Below are 20,775 nucleotides of genomic sequence, written 5' to 3'. Positions count from 1 at the left end.
GTTTTCCCGGTATTTTTCACGCGTTTTTTCATACGAATTTTATTTCCCTTCTGCTTTACGAATCGCGAATAACAGATATCTACCAAAAATATTCCCGTTTACTCGCAAAAATAAAATCGACTGGAGCTTTGCCTTTAAGGGCTTTATTCCGTATTCCGATCGAGCCTCTAAAACTTGAAATATTTAGATACTGTCCGTAATATAGTTAAAAGCTGGGAAAAAAAGAAGAAGAAACCCTTTTTCATCGCGCAAACTATCCCGGGAAATGCCGAGGGGAAAGGTACACCGCGTAAACGTAAACATCATCAGGATTGCAGGCAAACTTTGAGTCCGTAGAGCTAGGAGTTCGAGTCAGACTTCCGGAATAATCGAATTTTCCCGCTCACCCGCGAGATAATACGAGCTAAAATGCAGCTGCAGCAGCTTTTCGTGATCTTCATTTGGGGGTAGCTGAGTGTATAGTCGACCTATATCTATACAGGAGCTTGGGTTTTGGGAAGGAATATACACAGCGCTGAGTGAACTTGTAAAAAGGTTTTGTTCTATACTCCACGGGGGGCCAAGAGCTTTCTACGTACTCGAAACACGTTGTAAAACGTCCAGCTTAAACAAGCATTGTTTGCTCAGCTGTTTCTGAATATTTCAAAACTCTGACTTTTTGAATCAGTAATTTCAGCGCTTCGGAAATTTCATTTTTCCCAGAAATTCAACGCAAGCTCGAAAAAGCTTCTGCGATAAATCACTAATTTCAGCTTCCATAGAGGTACTCTATATATCAGCAATTACAACCTAGCTGTAATCAGCCCACAAGGAAGCTCGAACAAAACGTTGCGTCTCCGATGATGAAAATTGCTTTCAGCTCTTGTACATAGGCGTAACGGTATAAAACATATAATGAGGAAAAAAAGTCCGCAATCTCTTCCTTCCGGTCCGTAAAGCAGATTCGAGAATGGAGAAAGAGAGAAGAAGTTTCTCGGAGGAACAATAGCCTCGGAAAAATAAAGGCAAGGATAAACAGACGAACGACGAAAATGCACACGGGGGAACAGGACAGCAGCCCCTACGTTGTATACAATGGACGCGAGAGACGAGAGGAGAATCGAGTTAAAGTTGCATTTGTTGGAGGCCAGTCAAAAAAATAGTCCACTGCTGCAGCCGAGTTGATGGATTATTTCTTCACGAAGTTAGCAGCGGGAGGATTGCCGGCGCGCATTGTTATTAGTCCGTCGCGTGAATCGCCATTGTGTGACGTGATTTTTTTTATCCTTTCGAACAAAAAAATACTCTATTTCAGGGCGTAAAATCGCGAGACTCGAGGACCGATATCGAGAAGTTTTCCGAGAGAGCTATCCCGTCAGCTCTTAAATAATTACGCTCGCGTGTGCAGCAGCTCTCTTTTACGGGTGATTAATCGTCGCAAGCGCATCTTGAGAATCAGACGATTATATTAGCAGGATTAAAGCTTCCCGTGCGAGAGACGACGACTCCTCGAGGAAAACAATAAAATCCAGGAGCAGAGTCGAACGTAATAACGACTCGTAGCTACACGTACGAGGCTCGAAAACGGATTAATTACCGACGCGCGTTTTCCGAGAATGTAATTCCCTCGCGTTTCTATCGCTCTTTTACTCGTTACCGAGAAACTAACTTGTCTGCGCCGTCGAAGTTCAAACTCCGAGTAACTGCCTTCGAGTGGATCCACTTTAAGCCGACGTTAAATAAAAAAACAAGTATATAAAATAAAATTTCAAACCAACCAGGTTCCTGAGCACGTCGTCGGGCACGTTGCTCGAGGAGTTGCAAAGCGCCCTGGCGGCACTGTGCGAGAAGACGACGGGCGCGGTCGACACCGCCAGCGCGTCCCTCATCGTCCTGACCGAGACGTGCGACAGGTCCACCAACATCCCGAGTCTGTTGAGTTCTCGCACCACAGCTTTGCCGAAACTCGTCAGGCCGTCGCTGAAGAAGCCCAACGTTACCAGGTCCTTGTCCGGGTCTTCGGCTATCGCCGAGTCAGCCCTGTAAGCAGAAATAAAAAAAAACGCTTCGTTCGTAAATCCGAATCGCAAGTAGAGAATTGTAAACAGCCGCGCGGTATAGAGTTGTCCGAATGCTTTTATCTCGTTTCCGCGGAGAGAATGGCCTCGGCGTTGAAAGACGAAATGGGAGAGGAAAAATGAGGTTGCGACTCTCCCAGTACGTTCCCGCTGATGAAAACTGATTAACTATGCGGCGATGTGGCTCTGATGACGAGGTAAAAGAGACCGGAATCCGAGCGTATCATACATTCCACAAGGTCTGACCTCAGAGCGACTTGCTCCACTCGAAACTGTAATTTCATTTCTGAGCTGCTGATTTAACGCGGTTGGCTTGGAAAAACAATGGAAAAACCGATGTAAAGGGAAACGTTGGAGGGAAAATATTAAAATGGATTTCGATTTTCCCGATCGAACTCCGGCGCGCACGAGCGAATCGATGATGAAACTTCCTCCAGCGGCCGATTTACGTTACGCGCTCTATTTTCGTTATTGCAAGCTCCGAGAATCGCGGAAAAAACTCTGCTCCGACGCGCGAAATCATGTTTCACCATTTCCCCCCATGCAATATTAATCTCGCCGCGAGGTCATCTGAAATTCCGACCACAATAAGACTGAGAAGAATCGCGGAAAGTTTCGTTTCACTGCTGCAGGAGCGTAGCAACGCCGTAAAAGAAATTTAGATTTTTAAGGGCGCGCGTGCTGCTACTGCCGCGCACTCGGGGGCCGCCCCAGACTAATTTAAACGTTTCACCTCTATTTCTGTTTGCCCCGGCTTCTACACGCGCGCGCACGCGAAAGTGCTCTCGTGAGATTTGCTTCAAGGGCCATTTCACGGCGAGAAGAACAATTTCGGCGAGTTTGAAAAAAAGGAAGGCCGGAAATGCTCTTGCTCTCCGGCAGCCTTTTTTTACGCTCGGAATAACGAATTGTGCTTTTGCGGTGGTGAGAGCTTTAATTAAATTTATCGCGTTGGTACAAAAATATAATGTACGTATAGTTAAAAACCAGCTCAGATTCGCGCGTCAATTAACGGTACGCCCTACATACTCGGCAGTCCCAAACCCTCTAACAACCTCGAGTCATCCCTCGAAAACCAAAATCCGCAGCGTTATAGTTCGCCACGGCGCAGTGTGATAAACCGTCGATGCACTGTGTCGCGCGCGCGTCTATACTGTCAATTGCCATTTCTATTAACGCCGGAGTTTACGAGAGCGGAAATTTTGATTGCTTCGCGGTTCCAGATACGCCGCTGTGGTCACACACCCACACACTCCACTTCCCTTGTATGCAGTCTGGAGCATCGCGAGGCTCGTTTGCGAAACTGGCGTTTTGCCTTGTGGAATATGCGCTCGAATTGAATACTAAATTCGCGTCGGGCTTCGCAATTATATAGACTCGGGGCCCCTTATGCTCCGATTATTATTAATCCAATACTTTACGGCTCGGAGAGTGCGCAGGAATTCGCTTGCGGGAATTAATTGTTTCATGATTTAGCAATCGACGGCTGCAGCTCACGGCTGTATTAGACTCGCTGGTGGTCAGTGCAGAGGTCGGACGTCTTGGGGATTCGTGGTTTTCAAGGGTCGAAGGTCACTTTCGAGTCGGCAAAGGGAATTTCCGTATTTACGAGGTGGTGTGTAGTGGACTTGTTTTTCTGGAAGAGTAGTATATGCGGCAATTTCGATTTTCATATTTCACGTTAAGGCGAGATTAATTATATTATGATTCGGAGCGAGAATAGCGCATTATCTGCGGCAATAAATCCGGCGTAATGGTATAAATAGAGAAGCTTGGATTTTAACGGTCTATTAATTATACCATCCATTCGTGTTGCTCCCGGAATATAACCATTTGAATTTTCCTGAAACTCTATTTTTAAAACAAAATTGAGTATATGATTTTAAATATAATCAACTTGATATTTCCGTCTAAATTTCAACATCCCTTTATGCCCGCTTTATGTTTAATAATTTTAAAAAACTCTCACAAATGTACGTTACACAAATTTCGCAAAATTCAGCGAATGTCGAGTATATAACCGCGAGGATAATTAACGCAACAACGTTTTAACGTCAACTTTTGCCATACAAGGCACGATGTTAATGTGAAACTTAGTAAACTCGGAGCTGTACAGTTCCGTTCACCTCTAACCAGCCGAATATGTTGCATTACGATGCAGACGCAGAAATGGCGAAACTCGCGGAAAAATTTATACATAATTTAATGCGTGCAGATAATCCCGTGCGTGCTCGTGAATAATCAAATTCTCAGTGATAATTCATAATTCAAAAGCTCAAAAATCAAATATTACGAGTAATACAGAGAAATCCTCACCAGGGCGTGTTGCACTTGTGGGTGAGGGTCATGTACCTCGCGCCGAGGTGATAAAAGCTCCTGAGCACGGCCATACTGGCGCCTATGCTGTGCCCGCCCTCGATTCCCACCAGACTGGCGATGACCCCGTCCTTGTGGGCCTGTTCCAGTTCCCGGCTCGACGTCACCAGCCTCATCTTCTCGGCGTACTTGGCCACCAGTCTCCGCACCACGTCGATCTGCTCGAGGGTGAGCTTGACGGCGTCGAGGAACTGAGCTTCGCAGGGAACGTAGGCCGACCAGAACTGGGCGCCCACTATGCCCTGGCGCAGTCTTATCAGATCGGTCTGCCAGGTCGGACCCCAGGAGGCGTTCTTCGACAGGTCAACGTCGAAGGGGAAGTCCCGCAGACGCGTGCTGCCGCGCTGCTTGCGCAGGTTCCACGCGAAGTTGTTGTGGCTGAAACGAAACAATGACGCTCTTTATAATGAATATTCAGTTGGGTGATATCGATCCTATAGCGCGCCTCCCGTTAAATTTCGAACTTGAGCCATCAAAGCCCAAGCGATATACCCGTTAGCCATTACACGAGGTGTAGAGATCCTGATCGGAAAATCTGCGAGCGACTTCCTCGAGAAAAATTCAATTCTTCGATGATTTCTGAGAGTCGTGTAATATCTATTCCTCGGAATTTCACAGATTCAATTTTAGGAAGTCGCTGCGGATATTGAACTTTCTGTAGGGAAGGTTGACAATTTCGTTTCCACGCCAATGAGCAAAGTTACAAATATTATTTACAGTTACAGAATACACAATAAGTACTATTCTTAACTAAGGATTAACTCATTAACCTATTGTCAGAACGAAGACCAAAACAATCACTCTTCCATTCCACAGAAAATTTCAACACGCATTACGGCTCTCATAATCTGCTGTCACCCTCGATATGATATGAGTTTTATCAAAATTCCTCGACCAGCCATATTACCTAGGCACGAAATGTTCCCGCTCGAAAAAAAGCCTTCGCTGCTAAGCTCGAAAGCTGGACAGGTGAATAGATTAAAATTTTAATTAACTCTCACGAGAAGAAGTAACTAAAAAATTCATAAGGCTAAATTGTCTGCACATGCATGCAGACGTTTACGTTATGACTACAATAATTACAACAGTTTATTTAACCCCCGACGTTTACTGTAAAAAGCAAACATCACCCGCACCGTCGATTACGCACCGAATTCGCGACATAACTTTCGGCGGGACATTCAAAAGCCAGTAATTTCATTACACATACGCGTATAGTAGCGCCTCGCGGAAATTCGCGCTCCGGCCAAATTTTAACTTCCATCTCTCTTACTCCCGGCAATTCACCCTACTCGAAGCGAACTACTGCTCGCGTATAATTAAATTACGTTTCGCGATTATACGCGCCCGTTAAAATGCGCTCGCGATTACCACGGCCCAAGCCTATATCCGGAATCGCGCAGGTGCGAGCTTATCGCGGCGGGATTTCTCCTTCCATTTTTTTCTTCTACTACTACTACTCGAGAGAGAGAGAGAGAGAGAGAGAGAGAGAGAGAGAGAGAGAGAGAGAGAGAGAGACGTGTACGCCGACGTTAAGCGGAATAAGCGATGCTCGGAATCGCATTTTCGCGAGGGGTTACGATCTCGCGCAGCGCGATAATGGGAAAATCATCGCGTTTCGTAGGCGGAATTTCAAGTGGCTGTGTCGGATCGCGGAATCGTGTAGATTATTTCCTGAATCTGTTTCGTGACTGAGCAAGTATAAGCGCGCTTAATTTTTAATTTTTTAGTTTGGTTTACAGTGTACAATAGGACAACAACAACTTACCCGTCGATAAGCGGCGTCTTGGAGAGGATCTTCTTGACGACGCGCAGCCTGGCCTCGAGTAGGTTCGAGCTGCGCAGCTCCAAGGCCAAAGGCAATCCGATACCTGCGATTAAGGCACAAGCCAGAAGGAACACGCCGATCGTCACGGCCCAGCTTTTTCCAGCGGCTCCTTTGCGCCCTTCTACCCCCGGCGCTGCAACAATCGATCCAAGAAGCTTTTCTTACTATCTTTCTCTCAGAATGTATATACGTATATATACGACGGAGAGAGAAAAGCTCTGGCAGCAAGACAAAGTGCCCTTTTGTGCTTTTGAAAGGGTGACGCTTCTTTCTCTCTAATTTCCGAGAGCAGGTGCGGAATCGATTTCTTTCTTTATGTTTGTTTTCAAGAGAAGTGTTTTCGCCTCAAACTTTTTGACGCGTCTTATTATTTTTAATATCACAGAGCATTCCGCGAATTTCCCCAAAGTTGGAAGTTTATACGTGCGCGGGGATAATTATATGGGTGGGATGACAAAATCAGTTCCAGAATTCAGGGAATTCTCGCCGAGTAAAATATGCAGCGGGGAAGTTTAGCGGAAGTTAAGTCTACGAGGCTGACGTTCTATTCATTATATTCACATTCAGATGTGTACGAGGTAGAGGCAGCAGGAGACAGTGTGCTCTCGGAGTTGCTTTATTTTTTTTTCCTTGTTACGGAATTATGCGACGTTGCACATTGATAACGTTTCATAATGAAATTCCTGGGCGTCTGCCTTGCTTGCAGGCATTTTATTGTACACGTGAGCTTTTAGAGCTTTTAGGTTCCGAGAAGGAGATGTAACATCCTGAGCTGCGTCGTTATAATATGTATGCACGATTTCCTGGCGTAAATTTAAATTATGAGCCCTTTACCATCGAATGAGTTGATCAAAGTGCATGATTCGTTCGGTAAAGCTACAGCAAGTATACACCTCCAAAAAAGGAAAAAATCGGCAATAAATCAAAGCTCGTAGCGAAATAAATCACAGGGCGATGTAACCCGCAGAAGTATATATTGAAAAAGAGCGCATCACCCGCGCGGGATTAATGAAGTAGGCGAGCCGCGACGGCGCCTCGTTAATCAAGCGAATAATTCATCTAGCGCTTCCTCCCTCGACGACTTTTTTTCGGTGAGACCGAGTCTACGCTGTTTTCTTCTGCGTAGGAATGTAGAGCGGTGTTGATGAGACTTTTGGACAATAATTTTAAAACAGAACTAAAAACTCGAAGAAGCACAAAGCCGTAGTTGCATAACGTGAATTTATTGGAATAACGTGATTCAGTGGAATTTTTCTCATTAGCCGATCGCTAATTAACTTCCGCCGACTACTTCAGAGGCACAACGGCACGAGAGCCAATAATCGCCTTTAGCCTCAACGCAAAGAGACGCTAAGAAGGCTCAACGCGACTATTCACGCGTACAGGAAGAAAAAAGGATCGATCCGTCGTTGACTCGTTATGAAAGTAAAAGCAGAGACAAAAATAGCGATACAGAAGAAGATATTATATATATAAAGTAGAAATCGATAAGAGTCATTATTCAAATTGGTGGACGAAGCCCTGATTAAAGTGACGCGTAAACAGAGCCAAGTCGAGATGTCAAGTGCCGCGAGGTATACGTCTACGGCTATTTAAGCAGTGATTAACTAAAATACCCAAGAAGTTCCGCCGCCGAGAGTAAAAGCTCGCGCGAGAGAACGAAAGAGCTGAGCTTTGGAACAAAACAAGGCAAGGATGAAAAAAAATCCAGAGAAGAGCCAAAAGAGCAGAGCCCCTGGGAAGCGCAGATAAGATTAAATAAGCCGCGCGCGAAAAAAAGGGCGAGAGTGAATATCCTTTCGGGGGATTTTCAATGTTTTAATCTCGCGAGCGCGCATAATAAGCTTTCGAGCAGTTTTCGATGTAGCGCTGATGGGGATGTACCAGTTTTTTTGCCGTAATGCGAGAATTAGGGACGGGTTTTTCTGTGGTAATGGACGTCGCGTGTTTCTCTTTCGAGAGAAATTACATTGCACCGAGTGGATGTTTCGAAAAATGACGTTATTGCAATAACATAGCTGCTTATTTTTGAGCTGCCGAGAAAACATAATATCAAACTTTGGATTCTTGTTGTGAATTAAACGCCGACGGATTTTAATCAAGTAATTGAGTTAAGCGCGCATAAAAGCTCATTTTCAAAATTGAACGTTCGCGCGCGAGTTCAGACACGATATAGACACACACATAGCCGCACGAAATCGTAAATATAGGAGAAAGTATAATTTGAACAGTCAAGTACACATTGCACGTCTCGGATCTGGTGACTTGCCAAACGCCATCCAGCTTAATAAGCTGCAAACTTCCCGGCACTATATACCCCAATTAAAGTATCTTTATTGAATTTCATTAATGCCGCACTCTATAGCTATATATATATGCCCTGCTTGCAAAATTTAGGAAACTTGCTGAAAAGCGTTACGTCGTTAAAACTTTCTCGTAACTTCTAATTCAGAAAAAAAAATATACAACAACAAATAAAGCTCTCCCTCCGGACGTTTCAGCGAAAGGACAGTTTCTAGAGCAGTGAAATTTTCAACACATTCCACTTCAGCGTGACCTCTCCGGTGCGATTTTCACGAGCGACGGCCCTCGGCTGAATTTCAGCTCGGGGACGCGTTTAAGTCAACGACGACACACGCACACGAGAGAGTAAAAGTCGCGCTCAGCCGTGAATGGAAATCATATCGAATCACGAGGTTCGCTCGCAAGAAAAGCCGTGGGTACACGCGATAAGGGCTGACTTTTTGCGGCTGACGCAGCGCAAACATTCTCCCCCCTTGACGTTTTCACGATCTTCGATCCGATGCGCAGTGGCTCGTGTGAGTGAAAAAAAAAGACATTCGCGACGGGGAACGAAAAAAGTTGGTTAATGAACGCCAGCAGCTGGGCCGACGGTAAAAATGCAAACGAATGCTGATATCTTTTTTGCGACGCGCGGTGTGTGTATAGGAGAGATTTGAGAGAGCTAATAAAGGATTTCATGTATTTTGAGAGAATGTTATACGCTCCGGTCTTTAGAAGACGATTATGTCCGAGAAGAGCAGTCGGGACTGATTTAATAGATTAAGTGAAGCTGTAGGTTATTTAAATCGTCGATGCCGTATTCGACGGTTGATCCGCTGGACTTTTCGGTGAAGTGCAGGATTTAACCATTTATCTCGCGAGACACCTCGGGCGAAGGTAATCATACCAGCTGTTAGTTTGTACTTTAAAATTCATTCACCTCGAAACGTGACGAGAAATCCGTCGAGCTTACGGCCCGAATATTAACCATTCACGAACTAATCTCTCGCGGAAAAAGAGACCCTCTGTCTCTCTCTCTCTCTCTCTCTCTCTCTCTCTCTCTCTCTCTCTCTCTCTCCAACCAAAAAAAGCATCAATATTCCTTACGCGCAACAGCCCAATGGCGCGTCAAAAGCTCCGATTAATCATCGTTCGCCCATAGTGAAGCCCACGACAAAAAAAAAACGAACCTCCATACAGCACACCAAAACACATTCCCGTCATTCTAACGATCACCGTAGAATAAAAACCGAAAATTTGATTTGCACCTCTCGGGATTCGCTGGACCGGACGTGATTGCGCAGGGGGTAGAATGGAATTCTTGAGAGGATTGCGGAGCCGGGATGATTTCAGCTGATTCGAGAAGTTTCGAGGGGTGAGAGAGAGCGAGTCGAGGGGCAGATAAGGGAGTGAGCAGCTTTTTAAATCGCTGATGCGAGTCGGGATTGTGTTCTTGCGCGCGAGAGTGAGACTGTGTGTGTTGTGAATTTGGAAAGTTGAGGCGAGGGTGAGAATTTGGCGCGGGGCTCGATGGGTTTCGAGTGGCTGGAAGTGCCAGTTGAGTGAATATTATAGGAGAGCTTTTTTGCTGCGGGGCTAACACCGGGTAATGGAGCGCGAAGGAGTGTAAGCGTCGAAGTGAAGACTTTATTCGACTTTTTTTTGGAGGATAACTGGGGTAGTTAAACGAAGTTTTGAGTATAGGCATGTTTATAGGCATTTATCGTAGAAGTGAATTTGAAATGAAAAGCTCAGGTGACAATTAATCGCCGATCGCCCCTAAACCTCGGATCTTCTGCTAATCAAAACAGTATATCCGCTTACCTAATCGATCGATCCCTGCAAAGTCGACACCGCAAAGCCGTCGATTTAAGGGTAGTTACCCCCTAAAAAACAGGGATCTCGGGAAGCGTGTATAATTTATGAAGCCTTTGAACAAGCAACAAGTTCTCTCTCGATATTTGACGTGTTCCAGAGCACCACAGGTGCTCTAAATTAGAGAACGCGGAGTTCTCGGGGTTGAAGCTCGCGTTATTGGAGAGCACGTTGCAGCCGAAGCGAGGCGCTGATAAGGGGGATCGATCCCAGAGCGAAATTTTACGACGTATCCAGCGATTTCGTTATTGACGGTGTTATCCCTTGTCGAACGAAAGTTTCTTAATTAAAATCCTCTCACTACGGTACACACGAGCATACAGCGTCAAAATCTCGAGGAAAAAGTCATCTCCCTGTCCGAGCACACCTTCCTCCTCATCTTCCTTCCTCTCCATTCCGCCGATAAGCTTCTCTGCTTTTACGAGATCGACGCATCAGCCGGCCGATCGATATTAATGGAATCAGGCCAGTAAAACACGCTCGAGAGCGACCCTTATCTCCACTGGCGCAGTCCTTGTTAGACTTTATTTTTCTCGCACAAAAAAATGGCTTTAAAAAAAAAAAGAAGGAAAAGGCGTCGGTGAATCTTTTATGTGGCCCAGCGAATTGCGAGTGGCTCGGGTATGATACTGCGTGTATACACCGGTTATAAGCTTTGTTCGAGCTTTGCTGGGCTGGAAAGTGCAGTAGTTTGTTTGGCGAATTTTTGCTCCGCTTTGTTTCCACGGTCGCTTGAATATTTATGGATTTTGGAAGGTGGATATGCGCGTGCGCCGGGGATTACTCCACGGATGTACGGCTGTTGAGTAAGGAGACTTTTTTTTTGTTCTCGCGTACACTGGAATTACAATGTTAAAGCTGAGAGGGAAAAATGCTCGAAGAAAAATTTTCCAATTAAAAAGCACGGGCTCACTTCTGAAGTTAATTAAACTTCCCAGACGTCTCCCTCCTTTCTCGCGAAGCTGACTTACGAAGTTAAAAAAATTTTCACCTAATTAAATCTTCGAATCTCCGCTTTAATCGGCGTAATTCCGCGCGGATTTTTCACGTTGCAGCAACGCGATTAGGAATCAAAGAAACGCGCGTAATACACAAAAGCTCGTCGAGGACCAGCACCGAGCGCGAAATTGTTTGACAACAAAACGTCTCGCGTTTTTACCTCGGCTCTCTCTCTCTCTCTCTCTCTCATGCTTGTCGAGCTTTTTCCTCGTTTTTGCCTTTCGCGCAGGTATTTTCCGAGGCAATTAGTCGCGAGAGATGTGTCTGGCGGGTTTCTTCTTCTTTTCTTTGTCGAGAGAAGCTACAGAAAAGTGAAATTATTCCCGAGAAATAATGGATTTTACGCGGAGAATTACTCGGTTAATCGCTCGAGAGAGGGATTAAAGAGTAGAGGTACTGTCTGCGCGTCCGCTCGTCTCCCGCCTTTTTCTTTTTAGGGCAATTAGTTGGCTTTTATAATCCGCCATTAATTGGCGCGAAGTTTAAAATTTTTCGATGTAAAACGTTCCGCGTATATGCGATTCGCTGCCCCATATAAAAACTGCACATTTGCATAATGTGCAAATAAACGTTTGGCGTCGTCTATAAATTCGGCAAACGGCTTTACGGCCTTCAGAGCCAAACGTGATATACATATATAACGCACGATGTAAAGAGAGACTATAGACCGCTGCAAGTTTTCATTCGAGAGTAATGAATGTTTTCCAGTTTACGAGCTGGCCGCCGCGCGCAGGCACGATGTAATACATCGCGTTACACGATATAACAGTGCCAAATTTTGTTTACTCCGCTCTCGTCGTCGTCCTCTGATGTTAAAATAAATGCATCTAAAAAGAAAGTTGATATTTTTTCGACGGGCTTTTTAATATCGCTGGGGGCGGGAAAATTGAATTTTACGCGGGAAAAATTGCGAGGACGGATAAACTACAGCGATTTTTCATAATCAAGGCGGAAGACAACTGGAGAGCTCTTGAAACTGAATTTTAAATTGAATCTCTTCTTAAGGTAATTCCTTACTCTCCCGCGTGTCTCGTTCGTATATCGATGTTAATTTCCGGAGTGGAAGGTCGTGTAATTTTTGAATAACGCGAGCGGGCTATGTCGGTCACGTTTACTCCGGTATTATGTTATTTTAAAAAAGCTTATCTCGACAGTTTGAAATTGCTCGATACACCTATAATTCTAAATTTTCGGCCTAGTCTAATAGTGCACGTGAGTTCAGTGAAAATTATGTGGGCTGGAGAGAGAGAGAGAGAGAGAGAGAGAGAGAGAGAGAGAGAGAGAGAGAGAGAGAGAGAGAGAGAGAGAGAGAGAGAGAGACAGAGAGAGAGAGAGAGAGAGAACTTTATGAGTGGGAGATTTGAATAATGGCGGCAGCTGCGCTAAATGCCATGGGAGGAGCGGAACACGTCGTGATGTACAGCACAGCGGATGAATGAAGTGGAAGCTGCTCGATGATGCTTTTAATACTTGGTAGAGAAAAGTCTACCCTTTGTAACAGCGACTCGGTATTGTCTCGTTTTTTTTCGATTCTGCAAAACTCATTTTTTAAGCAAAAAAAGCTCATCAAGTCGACGCGTCCTCTCGATCAGTCAAACCCCCTCCGGCTCTAATCACCGGTCACAGAGGAAAAAAGAGAACATCGAGTCAGTCGACGCTGCGAACAAAAAAACGTCATCTCTCCTATCAATCCCACTCGAAAACTGGAAAGAGCGTATGTTCGCGGGGACTCGCTTATGCGAAAAGACCAGAGGGACAGGCTGCAGGGTTCGTTAACCATTTTGGAGTTCCGACACGTTTCGCGTAGGCTGGCCGAATTTCGCGCCAACGTCGAACTTTGACACTTCAATTTGTGCGAAAATTTCGCGGGACATGAGCGTGAAAAATTTCAGCGACTTTGGACGTACGAACTTTTTTAAATTCGAAAAAAAAAGAAGTAAATTACAACTCCTCGAATATAATGAATTCCCGACGTTAAAAAAGGAAGCTCGAGCGCAAAGAAAAATATTTACCGCTTTTGCCAAGTCAACAGCGACAACTTTTCCTCAAAAGCAACGCGACGTCTTCCTCGCCGGAAGGACATAAAGCTCGGCGCGAATTTCCCCCCTCGTCGAAAAAAAAAAACGAAAGAAGAAGCAGCGGCCTCGAGGGAGAGAGAATCGCCTCGAAACGACGTAATTATTTTTCCAGAGAAGGCCGATCATCGCGTTGGCGCGATAATCGAGACAGTGGAGCGAAAGAACTACAACATCGGGGTTCTCTCATTGTCCGCGATACATCGAGCGTAAGCGCGAATCATCTGTTTTGGAGAGAAAAAAGTTCGTTTTTTTCTGCACAATGAAAACTTTTTTAATGAATACACTCTTTGACATCGACGCACGCGGGAGACCGTTTTATATTAAACTATAAAATCGAGTCAGGTCGCTGAGGAACTTTTTGAATAATTTAGGAGCGAAGTCACTTTTTACAGCTTTACACGAAAAGTTGTGCTAATTTAGTTTCCACCGTATAATCGAAGAAAGAAATAAATAACATCTAAATATCCAAATATGCAAAGCGTTTGTGCCGCGGCCGAGGATCTGGTTTTTAAATTTTTGAGGCGCTGAAAGTGATTTGTCGTCGGCCATAAAGCTGAGATACGGCCATTCTTTCGGAGAAGCTCTGGGCCCTGGCTAACGTTTCGGCTTTCTCTCGCGCCGTGAAAAATAGTTTAGGACGGAGTTAAAACCCATTCGGGGAAGATTTAGAATGTTTATATTAAGTTCGCCGCGACGCCTTTTTTCCCGCGGACTATAAACTTTCGACGCTGCGTGTAAGGGTCGCGCAGCAGAGACATGATGTATACACGTGGGGTCGCTTCCGAGTATCTTAATTCTGAGACGCGAGTTCTGACCTTGAGAGTACGTTGAATGTATGATTTTATTTTTAAGCCGAATTTTTCCGACGCAAAATCGGGATGTGATTCACCGACTCGACTCTGATCGAGTCCCTAAAAGTATTCACTTCACGTGTCGACCCCTTTGGCGGAAAAAAGGACGAAAGAAACCCTCGAAAAAAAAGAAGGAGCATCAGCTCTACACCCGAAATTCGAGAGCACCGGCGGGTGAAAAATCTCGGTCGTTCCGGAGCGATCGGTAAAAATCGAGGGCTGCGGAGAAAAAAGCTCTCTTCTCCCCGGAGAACGAAGAAAAAAGACAGTGTATAGTCCTGAAGGAAAGAAACGACTCCTACTCGTTACGACATACGTCGGAGCAACCGCATACCTTCGGAAAATTACATCCACATGGATATAGTCGAGAGCAGGTATGTAGGGCGAAATCCCCCGTTGATTCGGGTGAATCGAAAATCCCATGCTTCGCTCGAGAGAGTCTGCTAGAGAGAGAAGAACGAGGGGGAGAAAATTAGAGATAGCTACGGGAGAGAAGAGATGAGAAGGAAATGTGTGGGGGTTGCGGTAAAATGAGATGTTGCACGTAACGGTATTGTTTATCAAATTTTTTTCTCTTCATCGCGTGACCAAGTTAATGAAGGCCGAGGACTGTTCACACGCGTATCTCTCGTTATGCGGATGTATTGATTGTTGCAAAAAGTGGACTGAAAAAGTTGGTAGAGAAGAGGTAAAAAAAAGAAACTGGATCTGGAGCGAAAGCTAATTTAACTTGGCTGATATCTGATTCCAGATAAGGGACGTAGGAATCACTAGAATTCTTTTTATCATATATACATATAGGTATATGAGCGAAGAGCCGTCCGACGTAGAAAACTAATCGGTGCTTTTATTGTGGAAAACGTACGTCATATCTATTAGCGCGGAAACTACCCGGTAATGGCGCTAACTTCGCTCATTACTCATACTTAAAGCTTCGCGCTCGTTAAAGGGTTAAAACATCCCACAATCGGTATCGAAGAACGGCATTAGTGGCTAACGATCCATTTTTTAACTCCACACTGTTACGCGCGGCTAAAAGTTTACTCATCCGCGCGGAGGCACGAATTTTCGACGAAGTCGAGAAAAGAGTTGTATAACTGCACAATTAATCCCAGGCCAGGAATCGCGCGAGGGCGATTTTATCTCGGGCAATTTGAAAATCCTCTCTCGGGAATATCCTCGCCCCGGAAGAAAAGAAAGCGACAGCAGCTGTGCAGGCTATTCTAAGGCTCGGCGGGAATTTCGCTCGCGTCGGACATCAAAAATTAAGAGGGCCGATTTGCTTGCGGTCTGCCGAGCGGAAAGTTCTCTCTCTACGGTTATCTCTACTTTAGGACTGTGACGCTTGATTTGTGAAGGGTTTTGGAAATGTTCCGGATTATAGTAACTAGATGTTGAAGCGCAGAGTTAAAAATCGCGCGCGTAAGCGTAATTAACCAGATGCACTTCTCGCAGTACATAAATTCTCCCGAAGCGCTAATTCTCAGTCCACCTTTTTTCGTTAAAAAAAAAAGGAAAAAAAACAAAACCAAGGCAACAACTCGTTCGCCTCCCAGCCATTTTTCAGGCTCACCCAGCCGCCGCCGCAACAAGAGCTAGGGAGTGAAACTTTTATACTCACTCGTTTCTTCGGCCGTAGAGGCAGGCTTATCCTCGTGCAGCTGTATCTGTTGGTGTTGCTGCTGCTGCTGCTGCTTCGAGGTGTCCGGTATAGCGCACAGAAGCTCGAGGGGTTCACGCGGACGGCGTAGAAGCTGCTGCGGAGTGACGGAGGCTACGGCGCCTGCGTTTGGCACTTTCCTCATTAATTCAGGCGACGAAAGTTGCAGGCACGTCTGCGAAAAGCCCGTAGAGGCAAAGTTTTAGGCTGGACGAACACTGCGGGCTGTTTCAGGATGCTGGGAGTAGGGCTTTTGTGAGCTGGTTTTCCGGGGGTAACGTGATTATAGGGATCGCTGGTTTTGGGGATTTGGATCAGGGGATTTTTTTTTTTTTTTGAAAATAAATGAACTGCGATGTAACCACTTTAGCATCGGGCTTACTTCGTTGTTTTCGCGGAAGACGGGTAAAATCCGCATTGCGCTCTGCAATTTAAATTTTCCCCTTTTTAACGAACACCAAGCCACACCAAGCCGTTGAAATTGATACTAGCGAGCGTACGGCCACGTGTATTTTCAGAGAACACCAATTGAAAAAGAACAATAAAAGGGAAATGAAGAGCAAATATCGGCTTTACGAGTAATTACGATGTAAACGCACGTGTATAGCAGTTTTATAAATGTATACGAGATTTTCTATGTGATTTTCACGAACGTATCAAAAATAAACTTTCGGGAATCCGATCTAATGGCTCGTACGACAGGATAAATTTCACGCTCGAGCTGTTGTAAGTCCATTGTTTCGGATGCGCTTTATTACGGCGGAACACGACCACAAAAATTGAATTTTTTTAACTTTTCAGAAGCCGATCATCGGATTTTTTTCAGTTGAGTGCGTTTGTTAATTATGATTAAATCTGCGATCAGGAAAATATTATTTTACATTTTATTTAACGCGAGATTTATGCCCGAAGCTTAATGAGGGATTTGTAATTTTTAAAGACCGTGGAATTTGTTAATTAAAAACGTCTACCACTTTTACAGATCGTTAAAATAACTTTGCGAACCCTAATAGAAAAATAGACCCTTCCCTCACTCGACTAATCGATATAGCCTTATATTGATTTTCAAATCGTCGCTGCTCCAGAAAGACAAAAAAGCTCGTGGAGTATTAAAAATTCACGTTTTCGCTCACTCTGCAGTTATTATAGCTCGTTTCAGTCCCGAAAAAAAGTCGTGAAAATACGAAATTTGTTCGCTCTCGTGTTGATGCGTTATACTGCTTTTATCAAAAAGTCACACGGTATCGATCCACAAGCTGCAATTAGTTATCATGCAGAATAAACCTCCGAACAACAACTTTCAACTTTGCGCTCTCGATTTTCAAGCTGAATTTTCAATGAAAGTTCGAAAAAGTTTCTCTGCAAGCATACTTTATTCCAAGTAAATTTTCTTCCTTTGGAATTATTTGAATAATCATAATTCTACATTTTTGTTATTCAAATCAGTGTTCTATATATAGGGTCCCTGAATAATCGAAGCTGCGCCGTGTGAATACTAATAGGAGCCAGCTGTTGTACGATAATACTAATCCGCAATTATGATTATGATGCTATATGTATTATTAATTTAATATAATATCGTTGTTCAATCACGGCATTAAGCTCTAATATGGCAGATTACAACGATGATTTAATAAAATGTAATACCAATTCTGACCAAACGGTATTGTACGTTAAATATAATATTAAAAGGCAAATTTTCATTAAAAGCTCAAAACGTCTATTAAATTGAAATACGCGCCCTCCCACTCGCAAACAACGACTCGCGAGTACGTACAAAGAGACGAGTGCAGTGTCAACCCGTCAACTACACGTTCTCCGACACATCTACCTACACAAATGATTTTCGACAAAACAGCCACTTTGAAGTCCCCGCTTCTCTCTCCCTGTGTCCCGCACTACACATAAATACCTATATCGTCAAACCGATCCGCAGAGGCTTCAAACGACGCGTTTATACGAACAATTCGCATATTTCTCGGCGACATTACAGCCTTTGTCCGGCTCGAGATAAGTTTTTTCATTCTTCTCGAAGAATTTAATAAACCGAAACACGCAACGTGTGATTCTCGCGGGTAATGGACGATCATCGAGGCGGATTCCAAAAGTAGATAGAATTCCAAAAGTGCAGTGCGTACGGGGCGAAAGTTTGACGGGAATTCGAAAATTAATAAAGGAGCGAGAGACAGGGACCCCATACTTCTGGGCGAAACTTATATAAAACTCGGCGAAACAAGCCCACAACCCGAGGATAATTCGGGCTTCGGGATTTCCCCCCCACGAAGTGAGCCGCCGCCTCGAAACGGAATCATTATCGCATGTATCGAGAGGATACTCTTTTCCCTCGTATACAACGATATCGAGGCGAAAGTTTGTCCTTCCGTTCAAGCTCGAGGGCGACTATAGTTCACAGGCTCGGATAATTAATGCAATTGAAAGCGGCGGTGGCGAGGCTGTTTCCCCGCGCTTCGATTAGAATGTTAATTCGCCGCGGATTAACATAATTCGGAATTGCGCGATGCGTCGTGTTCCCGGTGCAGAAGTTAGCTCGTTATGCTCGATGTAAAAACTGTTTTCCCACCGAAGGGACGACTAAGTGCTTTTATCTGCGCTATTCCAACCGTGCCTGTGAGCTTTATACATATGGGACTGTTTAATATAACGATGCTTTATCCGGCCTGAAATTCAATTATAAATGCGTTTTGAAGCCTTTCACTGCAAAGAAGAGAATTTTTTTTTATAAAAAATTCATTTGAGTACTTTAATTCATTTTTAACGCGCGCAATAAGCGCGAGCTTGAGCAATTTAAATTTCCTGCTCAGTCGCCTCTACTTTCAAAACAAATATAGATAAAACTCTTTCATTGATACTCGCGCATATAAATTGCGCGCACGCGTAAACATGTTTTTTACAAAAAAATCACTTTACTTTTGCAGAAATTCCACTGCAACTTCTCTACTCCCGACAATGCACAGCAGCAGAGCAGCGGCGAAACTGTGTATATGAAGTGCGCGAAACTTGGACGGGCTTAAAAATTTGTTTCTCACTCTCTCTCTCTCTCTCTCTCTCTCTCTCTCTCTCTCTCTCTCTCTCTCTCTCTCTCTCTCTCTCTCTCTCTCGCAAAGTTCGCGCGAACTTTCGCGCAGACCTAGACTCGTAAAATTCACACTGTGCAGCGCTGCAAGCTTGATTTTTCGACGCGACGAAAACACATTCGTCCCTCGGTTTTCACGAAAATTCCTCCCGAGCTTAACCGTTAGGAATGATGGTATTGGACTACCTACATTTTACGAGCTTGCAAGCTCAACCTGATATTTAAATATTTAAAGGGCAAAAGCGAATGGTTATTCATGCATATGTGCGGTCATTATATCAAAAATTTCACGATATTTCGTGCAGAGTATCGGAAGCGCTCGAATACGCGTATATCGATGGGTGAATCAAAGGAAAGTTCGACTACTGCTACCCAGCGACGATCACTGATATATCTATACACGGCGCTCGTTAACGAGGCATATAGTCGAGCCGAGCACGTACGACGCCAGGCGATTATTTGCATTATTATATTGAAATTCGAGAGTCTCTGCAGCTTTTACCATCGAAAGCTCACAGTCGAGCTTTCAATACTGCTACGGCGTTCAATAACGAGATCCGAATCGAATTTAATATTATCAACCAAAAATTCACTCTTCGAAATTCCGAATAATTACAAGTCATATAGATCCGAAAAACGAGAAGCGAAGTACTGCAGGTATACGTTTTCATCTTCTAGAGCGCGGCGCACACAAAGCGTATGCAACAAAGCTCTGCGAAGCTCGTCCAATTACAAAGCGATAAAGCATGAGGTTACATCGCGGTCGAGGCGGGACTGCTCGTAAGGGCCGCTCTGCCTTCTAATGGCCGTCGTAACGCAATACCTGATCGCTTTCTAATTGGACGCTTCCCTACGCCCGCTGCAAACAATTACGCGGGCGAAGAGGACGAGAGACAAAAAGAGATTATTGCACTTGAAAATTTCAGTCATCGGGAGAGAAAAGTTCCATCGAGATTGTGATTTTTAAAGTTTAAGGGTCCGGAAATGCGCAGTCCGTTTTTATAGGGGACGAGCGCAAAGTTCCGTGTAAAAGAAAGTTGCCGGCTGTAGTTTATAAGGAGGCGCCGCCGCAGATCGATTCCGCGAAATGCACATATCGAGCACGCCCGCGGAGTTTCGGATTATTTTAAAATGGAAAAGTAAAGTTCATCGACGGCTGCGAGCGAGAAAAGTTCGATGATTCTATCTAGTCATTCGAGCTATAGTACGTGTGGATTTCGTTGTATTTTATTTCAAGGGTGAAATAACGTAACAGTGTTGAATATTAAAAAAGCCTTCATGTTTCGCGCTCTGAAAAAGCCCTGTTTTCCACGGATTAAAATGCTCCCTTTCAAGCCGAAAGCTCGAGTGTCAGTTAGCAGAAACTCATACGCAGAGGTGTTTGTCCGAGCTGTCGGGGCTTATTACGTTTCGAAATTATTTTTCTCTTTCGTGAAAATTTCGCCAAACTGAAACTTCCTCCTTAACCCCTAATCGTTTTCCCAATACTTCTTAAAAAAAAATAAAAGATCAGCGATCCCCAGAGAGGTCGAACCTCCGGCGTTAAGAATCGCCATGGCCGGAAACCGCGGAAGTAGGTATAAAATAAGAGAAGAAAGCCGCGGCCGCTCTAAACTCCCACAGGGCTGCGCCCGTAATTCCTTGGCACCTAACCCTCCCCCATACACAGTGGTA

General features: G+C 44.6%; 1 protein-coding gene across 4 annotated transcripts in view; it reads right to left on the bottom strand.

Annotated features, from left to right (window-relative positions):
- Positions 1-20,775, bottom strand: part of LOC100123447 (dipeptidase 1) — a 104,385-nt gene that overhangs the window by 3,975 nt on the left and 79,635 nt on the right. For all 4 annotated transcript variants that reach the window (XM_031931560.1, XM_031931561.1, XM_031931562.1 and 1 more), the window contains 4 exons: positions 15,969-16,182; positions 6,202-6,394; positions 4,374-4,811; positions 1,758-2,019 (listed from right to left, as the gene is read on the bottom strand). In XM_031931560.1, coding sequence (XP_031787420.1) covers positions 1,758-2,019; positions 4,374-4,811; positions 6,202-6,394; positions 15,969-16,182 — 1,107 coding nt within the window. The remainder of the gene's footprint in view (positions 1-1,757; positions 2,020-4,373; positions 4,812-6,201; positions 6,395-15,968; positions 16,183-20,775) is intronic.

The sequence above is a fragment of the Nasonia vitripennis genome, chromosome 5, assembly GCF_009193385.2.
Source record: "Nasonia vitripennis strain AsymCx chromosome 5, Nvit_psr_1.1, whole genome shotgun sequence".
NCBI lineage: Eukaryota > Metazoa > Arthropoda > Insecta > Hymenoptera > Pteromalidae > Nasonia > Nasonia vitripennis.
This window is presented reverse-complemented; position numbering and strand designations above follow the sequence as displayed.